The sequence below is a fragment of the Pezoporus occidentalis genome, unplaced genomic scaffold (assembly GCF_034315485.1).
Source record: "Pezoporus occidentalis ecotype Australia unplaced genomic scaffold, CSIRO_AGI_Poc_V1 ctg29, whole genome shotgun sequence".
Lineage (NCBI taxonomy): Eukaryota > Metazoa > Chordata > Aves > Psittaciformes > Psittacidae > Pezoporus > Pezoporus occidentalis.
In genome coordinates, this window is record NW_026914829.1 from 104249 (window position 1) to 126223 (window position 21975).

The 21975-nt window shown below is 35.3% G+C and overlaps 1 protein-coding gene across 1 annotated transcript in view; it reads left to right on the forward strand.

Annotated features, from left to right (window-relative positions):
• EYS (eyes shut homolog) overlaps positions 1-21975 on the forward strand; it is a 286523-nt gene that overhangs the window by 50915 nt on the left and 213633 nt on the right. The window contains exon 5 of the mRNA XM_062626098.1: positions 8407-8519. Coding sequence (XP_062482082.1) covers positions 8407-8519 — 113 coding nt within the window. The remainder of the gene's footprint in view (positions 1-8406; positions 8520-21975) is intronic.

Sequence of the window (21975 nt, forward strand, 5' to 3'; positions counted from 1 at the left end):
CTCTGCCAGGGAGGAGGGGAAGCCGGGAGGAAGCAGAGAGGGGGCGCCTGACCCAGGCTAGCCAAAGAGGTATTCCATACCACAGCACGTCATGCCCCGGGTTGGGGGATAACTGAGAGTTACCCAGAAGGACACAGGCTTCTGGGTCGGACTCGTTTCTTGGCCGGTGGTATTGTATTCTCTTTGTTATTTTCTCTTATCATTGTAGTTGGTGGTAGCGGTGGTGATTTGTGTTGTACATTGGTTGCTGGACTGTTCTTGTCTCAACCCGTGGGAGTTGCACTCTTTTGATCATCCTCCCTGTTCCTCTGGGATCTGGGAAAGGGGAGAGCCGGGGGGGGGGGGGGGGGTCCTTGATTGCTGTCAGCCCGGTACCACTCACTGGGAGTGAGTGAACAAGCTGCCTGGCTATGGTTTAAACCACGACATCTTGTCTCTCCCTTCTTTACCTGAGAACTTTCAACTTTCTTAGAACTGGCAAAATGAATCCCTTCTGAATACCATATACTTCAGTTTACATTCATAAAAAACAAAAAACAAAAAACAAACCTATTTTGCTGGAATATTTTAGCTTTTATATCCATTTTTTCTTTCTGAAGTCCTCAAGATATTCCAGGTAAACACAGTCATTCTCCCTGAAACATAAATGTTTCCTCCTTATGCCAGAGTTAGCCTGGCCATCGTCTAAGTATTAATTCCTTTGACATGTAGATGTTTGTTTTAGATAAAGCATTATCTCTTCTAGTTCAGACAGATGTACAACTGCTTGCTTCAATCTTTTTTTGTAACTCAACATTAATGATTCAATAACAAGTGTTTCACACTGAATCCTGTTTTATGTATCACAGAATGCCTTGAGTTGAAACTGACCCTAAGGATCATCAAATGCATCACTGCATAAACATATATACTTGATATAAACATCTTGCGGGTTAGATGTTTGCAGGTCTGAGCTATTGGTTATTGATTGGACAAGAGCCAGAACTACTGGCTTGACTGGAAACTGGTTCATGCTGTTAGGCTCCAAAATTTTTTCTCTGATGTGCTGTAATACTGTATTATATTAGAATAGCAGAGTGTTTAATATGTCTGACTTCAGCATCACTCTGAAAAGCTGACATGCAGGGGACTGAGTTGGTTTCCACAGTCAGTTGATAGGGTCTGTACTAGTTAAGAAGTACAAGTCTATTTTCCAAATTTCACTCAACCTGTTCTAGTTGTCTCAGGTCAGTATATTTTCCACCTTGTTCATGGGCAAGGTATTGTACCACATCAATAAGAGAGAGTTAGATAAATTACAATAGTTGAGCTTATGAAGAATAGCAAACACGGTAAGTAAATCATGCATTATGCTTGTAAGTGTAAACACTGAAATTGTTGACAAAAAAGCCAGATATTGATAGCTATAAAACTCAGGGAAGTCCTTCCTTACTTAATGATTCTCCATAGCACTTCTGAAACGCAACACTGCATTTCCTTAACTCCAAGGCAAGAGCGAGATATAAGGATCTTGGCCAGGGATAAACTTTCATAAAATTGGCAATGGAATTTCTCAGTACCCTTGAATCTTTCAGACTTACTGACTTTAATTAATCCTTTGTGGCTTAATGAACCATTTTCAGCCAGAATAAACTGGCAGAATCATAGGAAATTGACAGTGAAACACCCTAAAATATTACATTGCCAGTCACTTTAGAAAAAGAAACTATGAAAGAGGAATGTGAATATCTGCTACATGGTGAGCTGGCTCCATTAGAGTCTGGGACTAGGCAGATGACCAGCCTGGTTCCCACTGTAGAACGCAGCAGCCCAGGAGGTGTTTTACAAATTTAATATGAGAGGATAGCCTCAGTTCCTTGCCCTAAAGTACAGGAGAACGGAAGAACTCCTGACTTGCTGATTTCACATATGGGAGAACTACCAGGGCTGCAAGTTTTGCAGCCCCTGATTTAGGTTGTTAAAACAAATGAGGAATGAGGAGCACAAATGTAAATCTCTTCCACCCTAGGCAGTTTGGGGATGGGTTTTTTTCCCACTCTGCTGCCTGTTTTATGATGCTTTACCACTCTTGTTTCATGAAAGTCTTGTGATAAGGTTCAATATCCATGGTAGATGTCAGTGCAGATTCAGAATAATAATAGTTTATTTAAAAAAAAAGTCGTTAGAGCAGCTACATGAAAAAAAAAGAATCTTAACTTACTTCTTAACCCCTTTTTAGTTGTGTTTAGTTGTGGTTTTTATTTGTGTTAGTTTAGTTGTGTTTAATTCTGAATTAAAATGATTGTTTTGATGTTTAGCTCAAAACCACAGTTTCAGTGTAAAAACGTATTATATTAACATATTGATTAAATAGAACTTTGATATTTTGCATAGGTTTAGTGTTTCATATAATAACTACTACTGCTCAGTATGTAGGAAAGGTTTCAGTTCTTTTGTGTTTCATCCACTTTATTGTATATATGGTGGCATGTAAGCAGTTTTACAAGTATACCTTCTCATTTTTGCTTCCCATTTCTGTACTAGTAGAGAAGCTGAAACAATATTCCTTCTCCCATATGTTAAGTGTTTTTTTACTTTTGCTTTCACAACCAATCCCACTTCATTTTTAACAAACCCTTTAAAATTTGGTTGCTTGAAGAGACTGGGAAATGTTCCCTCAAATGCAAGCAAGTTTAAGTGCTTATTAAATGGAATACAAAAGCAGAATAAGGTCCTGTTGGATTAAACATGTTCTGTTTGCCTTGGTGTTATTTGGTAGTCTATACAGTTTTATTTTGTGCTGCATTTAATTTTAACTGAGAAACATGGGTTGTAAAATGACTTTTCTTAAAGGCAGAATTCTTTACGTAGGAAAGAACACCACCACCCCCATGGAATTTTGGGTTTGGTTTGGTTTTTTTTTAAGTTTAATTTTGGTTTTCTGATCTGTTTTTTAGTGGCTAAGATCCTGAAGTCCAGCTGCAGTAGGTTTCAACCAGATTAAACCCAATATGGTTAGTCAAATTTGTTGCTTTTTTGGACAATCTGAAGAGAATACAGAGTTGAGAGTAGAACTTGCTTAATTTCAAAGTTTATTATGGCAATTTCATATGATTCTAACCCCTATCAAGAACCAGAACAGTAATAGAGAAACTGTTATCTCATGATTGATTTTTATCTTTGAGTTCTGCTTAATTTCCAAACTGTTCAAAATATTGTTAGTAAATATAAATAAAAATGTTCCTAGAGCATTTGAAAATGTGTAACCAGGCCATTTTGTTTATGTTTAAAATACTGTAATTTGAAGAAGTTCATCTCTTTGACTCCTGTGAGATGTTTGATTGATTTTGGAGCCTGATTTGAAGAACTCTCTGCAAATAATGAAGACATGAAAGATTACTGAAATGTGTATCCTAGTACATTGTAATATCTGTAGTAAGAATTTTTCAGATATATAAAATTTGTCTTGGCTGGAGACAAATGAGGAAGGATTGTGCTCTGCTTTGTTTTCTTTTGAATTAATTGTGATTTTTCTTATAAATGCTCTGATCATAAGCCAAAAACTCATTATATTATTTATGAATCTGGAGATAAATAACAGCAAGCAAGCTCATTTCACAGGAAACTCAGTTCTAGGTTAATTCTACCTAACAGGAGCTTCAATTTGGTCTAGTGAGTAAGAGATGTTAATAAATGGTTTGGCATATATGTGTGAACTTTTCCTACCAGGTAAGTATCTGTACTCATTTTTGTCAGGCATAAAGGGCATTTAAAGAGCGTGGTAACTATATGTCAAACATATCTGCATAGTTTCTGAGTAGTGAATTGTGTTAAATTAAATTTCTGGTGTTGCTATGACCCTGACATTTTCAGGCAATTTAAGTATTACAGATTGTCAGCATATTGATGTATTTTTGGAAATGGAAGGAAATCCAGCTACATGTAAAGTCTACATTTTGATACTCTGTTAATCACAAATGAGTATCTATTCTCAAAAACAGTAAAATAAAAGCTGTTTATTTTTGATTTTTAATAAATAGTCCTTATTCCTAAATATAAGAAGACACTGGGTGTTTTTTATAGACAGCATAGCAGTTCAAAGGCAAGTAATTGTTTGACCAGAGTTTTTTATGGGTGGCACTAATTATAAAACAAAGTGGTTTAATATTACTTTAGAGGAATGCATTGCATTCAAAATGTTACATATCAGTGTAAGAGAAATTATTAGGAACCCAATCAGTACGTTTAGTTTGGGGGAAGGAAACCATGTTGTTAAAATATTCACTGATAATAGTGCTCGGGGAAATACAGAGGTAATTTTTTTTATTCCCAAACCAAGCAATTAATTTGCTGTTCAGTGTGCAAAATGGATCATAGGTTGCCATAGTGAATTTTTCGTATACCACCTGACATTCAGATTCTTGAAAGAACTTAGCTAGGCACAGTAGCTCTGGTAAATATTAAAACTGTGTTGTATCTGGCCTCTGCATTTATTAGTTCCTTTTGTTTTCTATTTATTTGTTTGTTTGTTTGTTTTTACAATCCCAAGTATCAGAGCTTGGCTTTTCTTGGAAAACACCCATGGTGTGACTGGAACAATCATAATTAGGATTTAGCAAAACTTCATTGTTGGTGAGGGAGAGAAGAAGCAGCAGAGCTATAACAATATTAAAACATGTTTAATTTTTCAATTTTTTAAGCAATATTGTGGGTCCCATGTCATTTCCAACTCAGTATCTTTAACTTTCTGTCTGTATTCATATTAAATTTGCAATAGATTCTGAATTCTGTTAATTTGAAAATTATTTTATTTACTATTCACAAAAGGCAGGAAAAAAAAAAAAAAGAAAGAAAAGAATAACAAGTTTCTGTTATAAAAAGGTAATGTGAAACCTAGTAGGACACACATTTTAAAAGATTTTCTGGTGTCATTTGTCTTGATAATGGCAGCAAAAGCCGACTGCTGAGTATAAGACCTGGCAGTCAATCACACTTATTTCTTTGCCAAAATGGCTGTCAAAAAAGGAAGAGAGATTATCTTCTATTGTCTGTAATCAATATCAGTAGTCAGCTCTCATGGTATATCAAGTAGCATTGTTCTCTCAACATCTGAAGTGTATCTTTGAAAAGGGGCATATTCATATCCAGTCTTTGAGCGAGGGTTTTATTTCTTTCTAAGCTCCAGGAAGCCTGAGTGCAATCCTCTAAAACATGTTTACTACACAGAGATATGATCTTCCCCATTCCAGCACTTGAACTTTTCTGACTTTAAATGCCACATTAAACAGTTACATAACTTTCCACATTGTTGCACTGCAGTAACGTATTGCATTGTAGTAACATAGTAATGCGTTTCCAAGTCTTAACTGCCCTTAAGCTTTTGCTGCTAAAGGAATAAACAACGAGCTGTTAGTGAACTCTTTGATCCTTCCCATGGGCTGGAAGGCCCGTTCATTTTATTTATTGTATAGCATGTCAAGGTGTTATCTTACAGAGTGTCTGAACAGTGCAATGTGCCTTGCTTCAGCTGTGTTGTGTTTGCGCAGCGTATCTCTCTGCTGGGAGGGAGAGATTTCTCCTTTTCCAAGAGAGCTGGAAGTAGCTTTTGGCTGCCTCAGGCAGAAAGCCTTTGGGAGAAAAGAGGCTGGGGCAGTCCTGAGAGGAGCAGGGCTCTTTCTTAAAGCTTGGAAGTGATTCTCAGCCACCTTGTAGAAGTGATGGCAAAAAAGGAAATTTTCCTTGTGACCCAGAAGCAGCTGTATGCACCTAGAATGCCAAATGCTTTTTACACTGAAGTCACTGAGCTTTTTAAAAAGGAAAGTGTCCTCCCTGCAAAGGTGGACAAGGGAAGTGGGAAATATATCTATCACCCAGCACATCAGAAATCTATTAAATGGTTGCCATGTTCTAATTTAGGATTTTGTATTATAGTAAACATAGTTTTAAAACATTTCAGCCTCTCAGAATCTCTTTTGCCTTTAAAGAAAATGGAAGGTGGTTTTACTTCAAGGCTCTGGGCAGAGCACGGAGCCATCACAATGTGAAATGTGCTTTACTGGCTGGTAAGGAAGAAGGTGAATATACAGGCTAGAGGCTACCGTTCTTTTTGTGATGCTTAATGATGAGAAAAGAGATAAGGAAAACTATTCTGGAAAAATGTCTTCCACTAATTCGAACAAATTTTTACCCCATTTAGACTCGTACTGTCCACAACATCCTATGGAGGAGTTCCTCAGCTTAATTTTGAGGAGTATGAAAAGTACACCCTTTATCTTGCTTTGATCTTCACACGTATTTATATAATTTCATGTCCTTTTGACCCTGTATAGTGAGAAACTGTGAAAACACTTTATTCATCTGCACACCACTCTGTTCTAACTCTCCTTGATGATGGGTTTCCCTGAGTAAAGATTCCTAGTCTGTATAGTCACTGTCCAGAAATTCTCATATGTATCGCCATCCTCACATACCTTATAGTTTTTGCATGTTGTGGAATCATCGTCTCAAAAATTTTGGGTTTTTTTTTTGCTATCCTGAGTAACATGGGAAACAGAGCCACTTGTCAATATTCTGAAGAGCATGGACGCTAATACAGATTGCTGAGGGAATTTCTGGGGACTCTCCATACTGAGAAAGCTCACTGTTTATTACCAATGTTTATGCTTCTGTTTTACCCATTCTCTTAATATGTCAAAGGCTTTAGTTGTTATCCCAGGGTGACCAAGTTACTTTAGAATCTTTTAGCATAGAAACTTGTTAAAAGCCTTTTGGAAATCAAAGGCTATGTGCCAAGGCATCCTTTTTACGTATTCAGTGTTCCTCCTGTGAGTTACAATTTTCCTTTTCAGAAACGATCTCAGCTATTCCCCATTATGTTATGTTCATTTATGTATCTGTTAATTCTGTTTTTTTTTTATAGCAGCTCTTAATGGTTTGTCTAGAATGGAACTGGGACTTACTGATGCTAGTTTGAGGTGTGCCTTTGCATTCCCTAGTCTTCTCCCCTTTTCCCAAATCATAAAAAAAAAAAAAAAAAGGCAACCAAAAAAAAAAACCCCAACAAACAAACAAAAAATGAAACAAAACAAAACAAAAAATCCACATCTACTATTCCTGATGTTTGCATGCCATTTTAAGTGATGACCACAGTAATTTCCCATAGGACTTCTGTGCAAATATTGTTTGGTCTTTCTCTTTATAGATACTGTTAACTTTGGTAATTAATTTTAAAACTTTTTTACAATAATAATTCAATTGAGACGGATCTCTGATGTATCCCTACTAAAAAGAGGTTCTGGCATGGGAAACTCCCAAAGCTCCTCTATGTTAAATTTTAATTTGATGAGTTTATTTACATTTCCTGCTAGAGCCTTATCTCTTTGAACACTCTTTTAGTCTTTGATGGTCTATTAGCCCTACAGCCTTTCTGGCAGGCTTACTGCTTCTATTATGTTTTAAAAAGTATTTAATGCTTGACATTATGCTTTTAGCAAGTTATTCCTCAAGACCTTTTATTTTTCTGCTTGCATCTAAACTTGACACTGCAGTGTTAAGGACCAAGCCAAGACTTGCTTCTCTTCCTATGGGCTTATGACCAGCATCCTTTTAGGTGCCTAAGGTCATACCTTCTTCCACTGATGCTGTCTTTTCTTCCTGAGTAATCTCCCAAGACCTCATTCAACTGTTTCAATGATTTTCATCTTCATGGACAGTTCTGGCAGTATTTTCGTATTATTTTGGCATGAAATTTATTATATAAAGTATTGAGTCTTATGTGGCCCCAAAGACAAGGACACATGATCTGGTGTGACCAGGAACTTATCCAGCAGTCTAGTCCATAAAGACTCAGTACTTGTACTATTTTGAGTGGTTTGTTTATACGTTATAATTATAATGTCTACCAACATATTGTATCAGTGTGATTTGTTTAGATGGTGACATATGCATAAGAATGCATTCTCTGTTTTTTTTTCAGTGCCCCTATGATGATTGCCTTTTTTAGTAGCTCTTTAGGCATTTTTGAAACACAATTAATGGTACTAGACGTCCTTTGAGCAGGAAAGCAGAAAACTTAAAAGTAGACTTTTCAAAGCTTCCTTGTTTACCATTCTCCATGACCTGTGATCATCTATAAAAAATAAATACCTAATTAAATCCGCTTTTGGCTGGTGTCTCACTATACCTGTTGGGCTGTCTGCATGTCCAAAACTCCATGAGTTTAAGTAAGTCAGTACTGCTTATCTTGCTGTAACTTCTTTTCACTTTTTTTTTTTTTTTTAACAGGGTTTCATTAAATTAAAAATGGAGGTCGGAGGGGTCTTCAGGACTTAAATTATGTTGCAAAACTTTTGCAAAAAAATTAATTATTTTTTACACTGATCACAATGACAGCAGGCAAAAGAATTGTGTGTTTTTTCTCCTTTGTAGATACCTGGACCTCTCTACAATTTCACTGGCTGTATACAAGTTATAGAAATTAATGATATGGGACCTTTCAACTTCTCTAGTGCTGTGGGAAGAAATAATGTTGACAATTGCAGGTAAACCACCTTCTGAGCCTTTTCAAATCAGAAAAAACTGCGTTGATTTTGCTTTCTTCCTTAAATAAGATGACTATTTTAGGTAATTTCAACAGTTTACCCATAAATACTGTAAATGTAACCATTTCAGAAAAACATATATATATATATAGGAGAGATATTATTCTTTCTTTTATGCTTCTGAAACATATTCTTTACGGAAGATGCTTTTTGCAGAATAGTTCCATTAAGCTTGACAGTTTATTTAGAGTGTTTTCACCCACTGAATGCTGAAACATTATCTTGCTGTACTAAGCAAGATAATCTGCAAGAAAATAGAAGAGTGGGAACTGGGGTGATGTTCTGGCTATGTTTCTACTTACGGTTTTGGGATTTCTATTGATCTTTTAGCAAATACTGATAACTTGGTGCTACACTTATCTATATGAGATTGTGAAAAATGATAGAAAGTATTGTTTCTGAATACATAAAAAAACCACTAGGTTTTATTTTTTGTATATTCACATTGCTGTTGGTCATTTACTGATGGAAATAAAAGGCTAAACAGAGGCAATGGTGTAGATTAGGATTCTATTCTTTTTATAAAAGATTTAAATACAGGAAAGTGGAAAACAAAAGAAAGTAGACGGGAGCTGCATTTGTAGATCATGAAGTCTTTCAAAACAGAATATGATTTTAATTGTAGGACATATATGCCCAATATCCCTGGAGAATTTCATATAATCCTTTCTACATATGGCTTTAAATTTTTCCTCTAATATTTACAGCTATTTTAATTAATGTTCATGTGCTTATTTAAACAGTATGTTAGAAAGCTAGTGGTAACTGCCTAGATCATTAATGAAAAATCCATGAGATATGAACTCTGCTTCCACTTCTACCACTTGTCCCTTCATGAATTTGCACACATCACACTCAAAGGTACAAAAGGATGGCAAACATCAAACCCATTATATAATAAACCACCTTACTCAAGTCCTAGACGTCTAAGCTTTTGCGTGTAAAACTTACTCGGAACATAAGTTCAGCTTGTTACACCTGCACAGACCTGCCACCTCGATTTTTATTTAGAACAACAGCTCAGTGTCATGTCCTTGTCCAACCTTGACTAAGAAATAAATCTTTACACCATTTGAGATCCCCAACGCATTTTGTTTGGAAGATGTTCTCTGAGTGCATTTAACAAACTATTCTGGGCGTAAATCCTACACAATATACAGAACTCTGGCCTCTGTTGTGACAAATCCCAGCCCAGAAGGAAGCAATTACTCCTCTCCTGAATTTCTGCACAGAGATTTTCCCTAGTGAGAACTGTGGTCTCCTCAAAAACAGGAGAATATACACTTGTCTGTGGAACTATGCACCTTTGCAGAGCAGAAATTCATAGAGATGAAGGCAAGTGAGGAAGCTGCTTCATGCATTTAATTCAGGTGTTAACTTAGGGGGAAAATAATCTTCACTTCAAGAACTATTTATATATTAGAAATTAAATAATCATTGAAAAAAAAACAAACATAAACCATCTCAGTTTTCTTCTCTGGTTAGGGTAGGAAATTGTTCTAGATTTGCACAGGTATTAGAGCTTTGGTGTCCCAAATCCTAAGCAAGATCATAGAATCACAGAATGGTTTGGGTTGGAAGGGACCTTAAAGATCACCTAGCTCCAGCCCCCTGCCACTGGCAGGGACACTTTCCACTAGGTCAGGTCACTCAAAGCCCTGTCCAACCTGGCCTTGAACACTGCCAGGGATGGGGCAGCCACAACTTGTCTGGGAAACCTGTTCCAGTGTCTCACCACCCTCATGGTGAGGGGTTCCTAGTATCTAATTGAAACCTACCCTCCTTCAGTTTAAAGCCATTCCCCCTTGTACTGTTACTAAAGTACTTTTTTTTCTTTTTTTTTTTTTAACTACTAGATAAAAGAGAGATAACTTCAAAACCAGGACTCTTAGTATCTTCTGTGCTTTCTTTCATTTGCCAAGAAGAATACTTTCTCTGAGATAGGTGTCTGCATCCTCGGGCTTTTTGACATTCTTTTTTCATTTTTTCCTATTGAGTAGTTTATATAACCATTCAGTTAAGAACCAGTAGCTTTCAAGAAACAAGACCAATGAAGTTTGCTTTTTCCAGTCTGTGTATATAATGTATAGAGGGATATAGACAGGAGGAAGATGCCTTATAAGAAAATCTGGGTTTGTTTCTTTTTTAATTTCTTTAATATAGAATGCTATATTACCTATTCTAATCTATAGAATTATATTCTAAAATTATTGCATTTTGTATTGCTTCTGATACTTCCCTTCCCTACTTAGTCAATTAGCATAGAAATATGTCTTTTACAGTATGATACAGACATTAAATTTTGCTTTATTTCAATTAGTGATTACAGTCTAGGGCTGTTTCTTGCAAATACTCACTGTGTATATGTAACAGATTAGGTAATTGAATTAACATGGTAAGTTTGTACAGATGAACTGTCAAAATAGTCTTGTACTTAAAGGGATGCTGGAAGGATGCTGGGCCTTCTTAATTGTCTATTCTGGACAATATGCTCATTTTACCCCCCTGTTTATCTCAGAATGCTACAGATGAGCCTAACAGTGTTCAGCCCCATGCAGTCAACACAGAGCTGGCTCCATCCTGCTCCAAATCACAACTATTTCTGTCTGTGAAAAGCTGGGAAACAAGTGAAATTAAACTGAATTTCCCTCAGTGGCATGGCTGTCCCGTAGGAGTGGACCACAGGGAAGCATGGCAAGCATTCTCATTACTCATTCTCTTCCTTATGACACAAAAATATCATATCTGCCCACACATGGCAGCTTACATTATCATTTGCTTTTCACTTTAGGTATAATCACCATGCATCCCGACCATCATTAGTCCTTAGATATAAATTCTGCTTCTCAGGAAGCATATAGGAATCCCAGCAGCCATTCTTTTTATTCAAGACAGGCTTGTTGGGAAAAGACATTTGTGTTGAGAAGGAAGGAGAAATTGATGGAAGAAAGTTCCTCAAATATAGCAGTAATAGATTATATATGTTGCAAATATGAGTAGCTGGTGAATATTAGAAAGCCTGGTGTACTTATATTGTATTTTCAGACTTCATATGGTTCTGTTGATGCAATATTGCTGCAGTTGGATCTGCCTGTCAGTAGAAGAGTACTCTACAATGTGGCTTTCAAAGCAATCCAATTTCTTTCTTTAAAAACCTTTCTGTGTTTATCATTCAGTAACACTATGTATTTCTGTTCTTGCTGTTGTAATTTGTCTTTAATTGACTTTCTACCTATCATCACCAGTTTGTAGGCTTCTAATTCTTTCGAATGCCCCTGCTTTTGCATATTTAGCCATACTCTAGTGGCATTCATTTACCCTGCTGGGGGATTTACTTCTTGGTTTCTCAGCAATTGATGATTGCTTCATTATTTTGGTGTAGGAGGTCAGCCAAAGGGAGACATGCAGAAACTTCTTAAAGAGTATGGGTTTGTGAGTAAATTTTAAGGTTATGAATTTTTAATAGGTTTGAAATTTACTCAGATGTGTTCTGCCGTTTTTTTAACTGGACCTATTTGAATTTTAAAATACCTAACAATGAGCTAATATGTGCAAAGAATATAGAGAGCTGTCACAACCAAATTTTCGAAACAATTAACCTTTCGAAAACTATTGTCATCACTACTTCAGGACAAGTCAGTACCTTTCATATGTATATACTTCATGTTGCTTATCTCAGATATTAATGCCATTTAAGTTACTGTTTAAAAATCTTTGAGAATTACAAAATGTAAAAATTGAAGCCATAACATTAATTTCACTGTCATACGTATCTGACTATCTGCTTAACATACATTAAATATGTAGGACAAGTATGGTCTTTGTTCTTTCAGAATCTTGTACTGCAAATAGCATACACTGCAAAGCAGGAAGAATTATTTGGTAGAACTAAATGGGAGATGGGAGCAACACAGAAGTTGCCTTTCATGGTGTTTTGGAAGCAGGTGCTAAACTTCGCTTAAATTCAAGAGGATAATTGATGAATGTAGCATCAGGCAATCAGATAACATCAAAGACCTTAAAACTCACAATAATCCCGATCCTTCTGAAAGATGTAGGATGTCTGCATGCTCAGATGCACTCTTTCAAGTATGAGGCTTTAACTCAGCTAGTCTGTAAAGTAAAGCCCAAATCCTTCTGCTAATCCCATGCATCACTGTTTAAGCCTGGAGTTCATAGATATGCAATAACACATAATACCACGGGGAGGAGAGAACAGCTATGAGGGATGTACTGCACTGAAGGCTCATTAGAGCTTTCTGCCACAAGATGTAACCAAAGTGGAATAGGAAACCCATAATGGTATGGGCAGGAGAATGAATTTAAGCTTGACTCTGTGAGAGGAGATTTGCAGCCATAAAAGTCCTCTGAGCTATGAAGCTATTGCTTTCAGGAAAGTTTATAAGAGAACCATATCAATTAGTGAAGGTCAGCCTCCAATAGGTAGGTTTTTGCAGTTACACTAAGCTATGTATTTATGTAAATCTTGTCAGTTTATTTTAAGATTCTGTCTAAACTATTGCTGTCTCAGAGCTGTGAACATATAGGCAATTTTGAAAGAGATTATATAATGGCCAACAGTAGTAGGAGAGACAATTGGAAATAATGGATTTCTGATGAGATCTGTTAGAAAAATGATTTTTTTTTTTTTTTCCTTCTTCTGAAGCAAGTAAGATACTCGTGAAGTGTCAATGCAACATAAAGCTCCCGTAAGTGTTTCAGAAAATGTTACTGGAATAGATTTGCAGGATGAATGTGTATCACTTTCAGGTAGGGTTCAGGTAGATGACAGATACAAACGAAGCTTTGGATCCCAGTATTAAAAGCTAGTATCTGCTGCAGCTCACTTTTGGTTTAGTCTATGGGAGTTAGGACTGCTATATATTCCTGTAAGAGTATGTAGTAAATTCAAAGGTTCCAAACACACACACACACATACATAAAATATACACATATACATATGAATATGCATATATTTATACCAATCCAAGCCATGATTTGTTCCTTTTTGAAAACATTCTTAACTAGGAAACGGAAAAATGCTGTTTGCTGTTTTCCTAAGAGGAGTTTTACTGATGAATGCAAATGTACAAGGCTGATTTGCACTCACAGATAGGAGATATTAAGCTCAGTTCTTCATTACTGCCCATCAAACAGATTTTTGGTTAATATTTTAAAGATTTTATTCTGCTGTTAATTTATCTTAAGATGTTTTTTCCAGGCTGAAACTGAGCTTCATTTCAGCAAAGACTGATTGCTATTTGCATTTAGGGAAAAAGCTCTTGAATGTGCATTACCCAAGTTCCATTAAATCGAGAGGACTGGTAGGTTTCCTAATGCATGGCAATTTTGTCAGGAGCTGGGCAATACAATTTCAGTAAGCCCTCAGTTCCACTTTCCGCTCACTTACCGACTTCTCAACAAGCTCTAAATCCCTTTCCTTTCGTGTGAGTATTCCCCTTTCCATTCTGTAGTTTTCTGTGGTCTTTTTACAAACATCCTAACAGACCACAAACACCTTTGTGAAGTTCAGTCTCCTGTGCAATTTCTCAACATGTCTCTTCCTTTATGGAACTTCCTGCTTCTTCAGAGTATTATAAAACATCACAACTCAGAGCATCTGACACCAGGCATCTGAAGTGTTTGATTTCTGTCTTTGAAATTAACTGCGTACTTTGAAAAAAGAAAAGTTGGGTCTGCTGAAAAGTTATTTTTCAGCTGGTCATGAAAGTCAGTTACCATTCCACACCTAGAAAAGGAAAATTGCCTATGGTGGTACACACTGTCTGTTAGACTTCATTGTAAGAATCCATACAAGACTCAAGTAAGGTCAAAGGGTTCTGTCATATGAATGCGGCTGAGCTGAAAAACATATTGAATCAAATGTACAAGCTGGCTCAAGCCTGAAAGGGAAATCACCGAGTTCCAAATTTAAGCTCTTCTGTCTACTTACATCTTAGTATGCAAGATCCTATAAGAATTACTGAGCTTCTGTTTTATGTGAAAGAGAAAATATTAAGACTTTCTCTTCTTACATATCAGCATAAGTAGTCATGTTAATATTTTTTCATTAGCAATTTGGAGTTATGTGCTTAATTCTGAAACAGAAAAAAAAAAGTGCTCCTGCACACTGCAGAAGAAAATGACAAACAGAACTGACACCACTCAATTTTAATTATTTAACAGGTTTTCTGTGTATTCCATGGTTAACATAGAAATTGGACTAAATGTTTCTGACTTACGGAACTGAAGAAATATTATCCATTTGTTTTCATCACATATGATGCATGATATGTTAACAAAAATTCTGTGCAATTTTAGTAGAATGATAACAAGCATTTTGTCTTCTTTCTACACTTATCTTTTTACTTATTTCTCTCTCATCCATTGCTTTGGCTGTCTAATAACCCTTTCTGTGTTTCTAATTTCCCCTTCTTCCTTTCCCACTGCCTGAGTTGCTTGTATAGCCTTTCATTCTCTTTGATTGATTTGCTCTTTTTGATTTCCCTTATCTCTTACAACATTTCTTCGCATGTTTTCTTTTCATTTATGAGTTTTGTTGTCTTGTGCAATTTCCTTTCTGCTCCATATGTGTACATGAATTCTGTGTATTTTTTCTGTTGCCTTTTCTTCCCTCCTTCCTTCCTTCCTTCCTTCCTTGGCCTTCCTGTTCAGATAATGGTAGTTCAGTGACACAGACTTCAATGTTGAAAAGAAAAACAACAAGAAAGAAGTAACTGATCTAATCTTTCATACTCTCATAAATCCTCAAAATCACTGTAAATTGTGATGGATATTAACCAAATGCATGTGTCAAATATATGCAGGTGAGATAATGGTTATTTGTAAATACTACATTTCCCTCCCTGTTCCTGGAAAAGGTTGCCTTTTATCAGCATACTGCAAAACTAACACCAATCTTCGTTGGGGCAGCTCTCTATTTCTATAAGATTAATAACAGATTTTGATGATGTTTATCTTGACCTTACCTACCCTGCTGTAACTTTAGGTGTGTGCATTATACCAACAGGGGATTGTTTCTTAGTTCTGTCAACAGAATTCAGTGGCAGTCACTGTCTGTGTTCGTAATGAGCAATTGTAATGAGATCTTGTTTTCTTCTGAAATTGCCAGGTCCCTGCATGGAAGCTAATAAGCCTTAAAGGGATATCATGCATTTTTTTTTCTTCTTTTTTCATCAAGGAGCCTTTTGCAAGTATATATATCAGTGTATGCATGCCAATACATAAGTCTAAGGTAGTGCGTTACTGAAGATAAACATCTCAGTTAAATATTTTGGAAAACACTCTGACACAAGTAGCACTGAAAGGAAATTTTCTTATGAATAGAATTCATAGGATTTTTAATGAACTTGTCTTCCTACTACTGTTCATATGTACTTCATTATTTTATAACATATTTGTTTCCCATGTTAAAGAAAAGCTCCAGTGCTGGGGAAATGCTAGTTTGTGCTCGTTTCCCAACTTTATATATATTTTAGTGCAGTTATATAATATTGAACATCTCCAATTACTGGTGATTCCTGCTCTATATGATTAGTAAATTTATTAATGAAATTTATAAAGCTTCTCTTACCCAAAATACTTAACCCTTGCATATGAATTGACCCCTTTATACATCAGTAAAATTCTAATCTTTAATCAGAACATTCACAGAATAGAACTGAATTTGTTAAATAAATACTTTAGGAAAGAGAAATATTTATTAAAGGCTTCTGTTACAACAACAAAAGAAGTCTGCTTTGACCTCTTTACCTTGGTAGATTCAAAGCCCATAAACATCTATGATTAGTATAAGAAGTCACTGTATCCATCCACAGCACATTCTTAAAATGTGGAAATGAGAGAGATGGCCCATCAGGTGCCTGTTCAGTATATCATCACAAGTTCTCATATAGGAAGGAGATAAGAGAGTTAAGGTATGACATTGCTCAGTGGACCAGCATGATGGCTCAGAAATTATGGGCGGCATTACAGTCTAGCTGACAACACAGTGAATTCTCTGTACTTCGAGCTTCTTCAGTGTTAAGAGTGATCAGAATTAGAAGGCTGCCAAAATAACTTTAAAGCCTTTTTGCAGTCTTTCAGCCTTTCTTACCTTTGGATTATATGGTAATCAGATGAGTGGAGAGATACAAGATATCTGTTGCGTATTTTTAGCTCCAGCAAATGTGAAGGACTCCTTTTTTGCTTTACATCAAAGATCGCAGTCCCAGGAATACTATAGATTGCCACAACATTTTGGGTTGCTCTAGGTTATGCCAAATTGCTTTCAGTATTTATACTTTCCTAGGAACTCTGTCATCCAAACAAGAACTGTGCTTGAACATGATTTATATTTTTTTCGAAATGTAAAGCCATCAAAAAGTATGTATCAAGAAAATAAATTCTTAAGATTTATGTAAAAGACTCATTTTCATGAATGAATGTAATGTCTTTTATTTCAGGTTTCAGCATAGCTTCCCCTAAAAACCAAGTAATATCATAAATATGAAAATAGAAGGGATTTGTTAGAATTAAAAAAAAAAAAGATTGGGTTGAGAACATCCCAACTTGCCTACAAAACTGGAGCAGATTCACAAAATAAAAACTAAATTTAAAGCCCTTCTTCAATGTTCTTAAAACTTCACTATATGTATTTTTTACAACATTAATAACATCATATGTCATAGCCATTGTAATGCTCTTTGGAAACCTTATCTTAATTCTTAAGAAAAATTATCTTAGTGACACAAGACATCAAGTGCTATGGTTCAGTAGCTTCCTGAAATAATGACTTGTGCTTCTAGCCAGACAGGTATATGAATATTACAACCTTCTTCTTCTACTGTCTTAGAATAGTAAAAAATCATCTCCGTTTTGTTCTGCCCATCTAAAGCCTGCAGATGGGTGCATGGATGGCTTGGCGGAATTCTGCTTTAGGAATATTTCCCTAAATATCTAGTCTTAAATTTGTTATGAGCAGTGGTTCAGAAAAAGCAAACTATAAAACAGGAGGAATTGTCTAAAACCAATTGAATAATAAAAGAAATTATATTGCATGCTTTCCTTATTGGACTGAAGTGACGCTTAGCTTTAGTGCTAGCATTTCATGTCATTCCAATTACAGAAACCTAGAAATAGAAAAAAAAAACCTTTTGTCATATGCTAACAAATAATTAAACCTTCCTTGGAGCAGGTTTCCGTGTTATGTGCAGGGAGTGCCTTTCAGTGGAGATGCAGTTGCTTGTATTATTATAACCAGACTGTATTATGAAGAGAAGCTTATTAGAATAAGTAAGAATGAGTAATACTGAAAGGAATAATTTGCCTAATGGAAGCTTGAATCAGTATAATACTTTGACTTTTGTCATATTTGAGATTCACTTTTGAACACAGAAGTGGTAAGAATTGCCTTCAACTGCTAACAGCCAGAATGTCAAGAGGGAAGCTTGGAAGTTCAGTTTATTCTGTCCAGCAACTCTGTTGGCATTCATTCTGTATCTTTCACCGTGTCAGTGAAGACCACAGGACTTCACAACTTATAAAATATTTGCGGGTTTGTAAAAATCTCATTTAACAAAGCTAAAACTGGAATAATCAACAAGATTATATATATATAAATAATAGTAAATTCTTAAAAAAAAGTCTTGATCATTTTTACAATCAGTAAGATAGTTTGAGCTTCATTTTGGCAGAGCAGTTTTAATAAAAACTATTTCAGAGCTAAAATTATTGAAGAATCCAACTTTAATACTGGGTGGGTTTGGTTTTTTGTTTGTTTGTTTGTTTGTTTTTTTAAGTAAGTCTCTTATATTATTGATAGCCAAAAGATATCCATTGTGGAGATATATATTGTGAACCTATAAATCAAAATTTGTTATACTAATAAGCCTTGACTTCATAAGAGGTATTGGCAATAAAATAAAGTTCCTCTAAAATTGCTCTAATGTTTCAGGTTTAATTATTAAGGAAAGCCTGAAAAAAGGATATATGTAGTAATGTTTTTGAAATTAATTCTGTGCAAAATTTCATATTAGAAGGTCAGCTTTCAACAAGCTAAACCCCAGAGGAAGAACAATGTCCTGAATAGTTTCTGGAGCAAAATGATAAATACAATTTCTGTGTGTCTGAACAAGCAAGTAGGAAGACAATTTCATTTCTGTGTACACTATTGATTGTGATACTGGTTGCGCTGTATTTCATTGTGTACAGGTGTGCACTGGAGCAATACCTAAAAAGTACAAAAGATGAAAAGTATAATTTAAAAGTCCTCAAAGAAATTGGGGGTATTTTTTACAAAAGGTGTACAGAAAGAGACTTTGTTATTCAGTCACTCTGTTTTTTTCCTAAAATAGGACTGAGGTGGTTATAGTGTATATGAAGATAGGACATATGTTTAATGAGGAGAAATTGAACAGAGAAGAGGTTTCTTTATCTTAGCAGAAGCACGCATGTTATTTCCAATGGCTGAAAGCTGTAACCATATCTGCATTTATAATAAGCCAAAATACTGTAACAGTAATGATGATTATAATTGGTACAAACTACCAATTGAAGTGGTGGCTACTTCATGTGTTCCTGTGTTAAAGTTAGATTGCATGTCTTTCTAGAAAGAATTCTCTAAACAGCCATAACTTATTGGGCTAAGTACATTTGTAACTGGAGGCAATATGAAGATCTGAGATAAATAAGAGACAAAACTGATGCATGTCTACTGTGTGTTGCTGACTGATAACTTGCAATACATTCTTATCAGGAAATCTCTACATCTTAGATGATTAGATCCTAAAATAGAGAAATTAAATAACCTGATAAAATGCTTAATTATTTATTAAAACACATAATTATTTCTTACTGTAATACGTTCTTGCCTAAATGAGTCTTTGAATCAAATAGTAACTGTATTGGCTGATCAATACACAAAAATATTATCAGCAGTCAATAAATGGGCTTCTCCAGGGAGCTGTAAAGCAAAATTTTATTTTCTACAGGGAATGCATATTTTGTTGTTGTTGTTGTTGTTTAAGGCTGTAATTAGGTCCTTGGTTATAAAGTGAAGAAAACAGTCTTATGCTTAAAATTACTTGATTGCAGCTGAAAAACAAATATATTTACCAGTAAAAGAAACATTAATTCTCCTCCAAAATTCATATGGATATTTTACAATTACATAATTTCTTAAAACCTAAATTGACTATAAATTGTTTATGTGTTTTTTCTGTACCTGTAGCCTACAGGACTGTTTAATCATATCCTGTCTGATTCTTGCTCTGCAGTACTGTAGATGTACAGTGCATCAGTGCCCCCTGCAGACTTGAAATACTAGTATAACATTTAAAAAAATACACTATTGATCTTTGTTGAAGTAACTATTCAGAAAAAGAACAGCTTTGCATCCTGTTGTAACATTTCTTTTTTCCTCCTTCCTTCTTTAAAAGTGAAATCACAGCTTCTGGGTAAAGAGAAAATGCTTCAGAAATTTAACCTAAAAATTAGGGCACATTTTGATATATTTGTGCTAATAAAAAAAAAATCCTTTCTGTTTTTCATCAAAAAAACCCAGCGTATGCAAAGCAGAAACCAGAAACATGAGCAATTCAGAATATATGTGTAAACTTTAAAATTAATAGTTACAAAAAGTTACAAAAAAAAAATGGTTACAAAAAAGAAAAAAAATGGTTGCAAAAAGAATTTGATCTTCCAAGAGACAAGTTCTGTAATGTGTAGGATGTTCAGAGTGTGCAGAAATTACTGCTTTATGTGCAAAACTGCTGAGGTATTCATGTATATTTTTGGCAATTTACTCGAAATCACACATAAAATATAAAGTTTGGGGTTTGTGTCCACCCCTTCAGCTCCTGCCCCCATCTTCTCAAATGATTACTAGATTTCTAGAATAACATTAGTTATGGGTTTATGGATTTCTTTTGAAACTCTGAAGTTTAAAGGAAGCAGTGCTTGGTCATAGCCATAGTATAAATCTTAATTCACGTATGTATGGGGAAAAGGAAGGGTGTCAACTTATAAAATCCTAAGCTGTTAAAATTGCAAGCAGTGTCAAAAATAGGGCATGAATGCAAATGACTTGAACTTCAAAAAAACACCTGTCTCTATACGGTAAGCTTACTGATATATACGTGCTCCAGACCAGCTTTCTGAAGCCAGATTTTCCCATTTTTCCTTTCTTCATCCACTCTAAAATTAAGGGATAGATAGGTTAAGATGCTACACTGCTAGTTACTCATAAAAGGTCCCAGATGACATAAAGTGTGAGTTAGCATTTCTTAACTGTCAAAAGAATTCCTTATAAAGATAGCAAGATACAATATTAAGGTTTTTACATCTGTAAGAAGCAAGGCTGAAGGCCAAATTACATTGCCCATACATTAATTTCTTAGAACTGTTGACATATTTCATTGACGTTATAAAATTGAGTAAGTATTGTATGAAAATGAAGGGAAGTGATTAGATCTCTTCAGTTTCTGGGCACTATAAACATATGTATAACACCGATAACTGGCTTCCAGCATTTACCAGCTATAAAATCCATTTCATAAACCAGAAGATCTAAAATATTCTCAAATGAGAGTTAGCTTGTTCAGTTCAATCTCTAGTCAATGGAGAAGGTGGTATTTTTCTTAGAATGGGTTGAACTGGAGATGCCTCTCCCTCCCTATAGACTGTCTACAGGGAGAAGGAAGGGGATAGGTCAAGCAAGTTTCCAAGCTCTTAGGCAGATGATGTCTGACAAAGTGAATTCTGTCCTAGAGCTTTATTGGCGGATAAAATTTCTTTGAATATTTAGGAAGGAAAAGGCTATTTTGGATGACATTTTGAAGCCTTGGAGAATTTGGAATTGAAAAGAGAATGAACATAAGGTCACAAGTATTGAACATTTTAATTACTTTATTATTGATTGTTCTTATTGCTGCTGTCATTTGTCACTGTTACAGTATTTATTCACTCTCAAGTAAAGTGACAGTGCTCAATACAAATACATTTTGGTCAGAAAATTGTGAGAGAAAAATATTTCATGCTCCAACATTTAACAACCTTTCTTTAGGAAAATCCCATTAGTAAGAATGTAACTTTCTTTAGTATACTCTTACAGTAATTCCATATTAATATGAGAAAGAAAGAAAAGACCTCTACCAGTATTGCCTCTTACACTAGGACACTCTAAAATATGACACCGCTGTAAGGAGAAAAAAAAAAAAAAATTAAATTGGAAGTAATAGCAGGCAGCAGATAATGTACATAAAAATATCCCAAGCTGAACTTGTGAATTCTCAAATAGAAGCTTCCTTCTTGATAGCTTCAATCAGTATGAGGTGGATGTAAATTTTGATAATATCTGGACCAAAAAATAATTGCATACCCTGAAGCTTCCAATTAA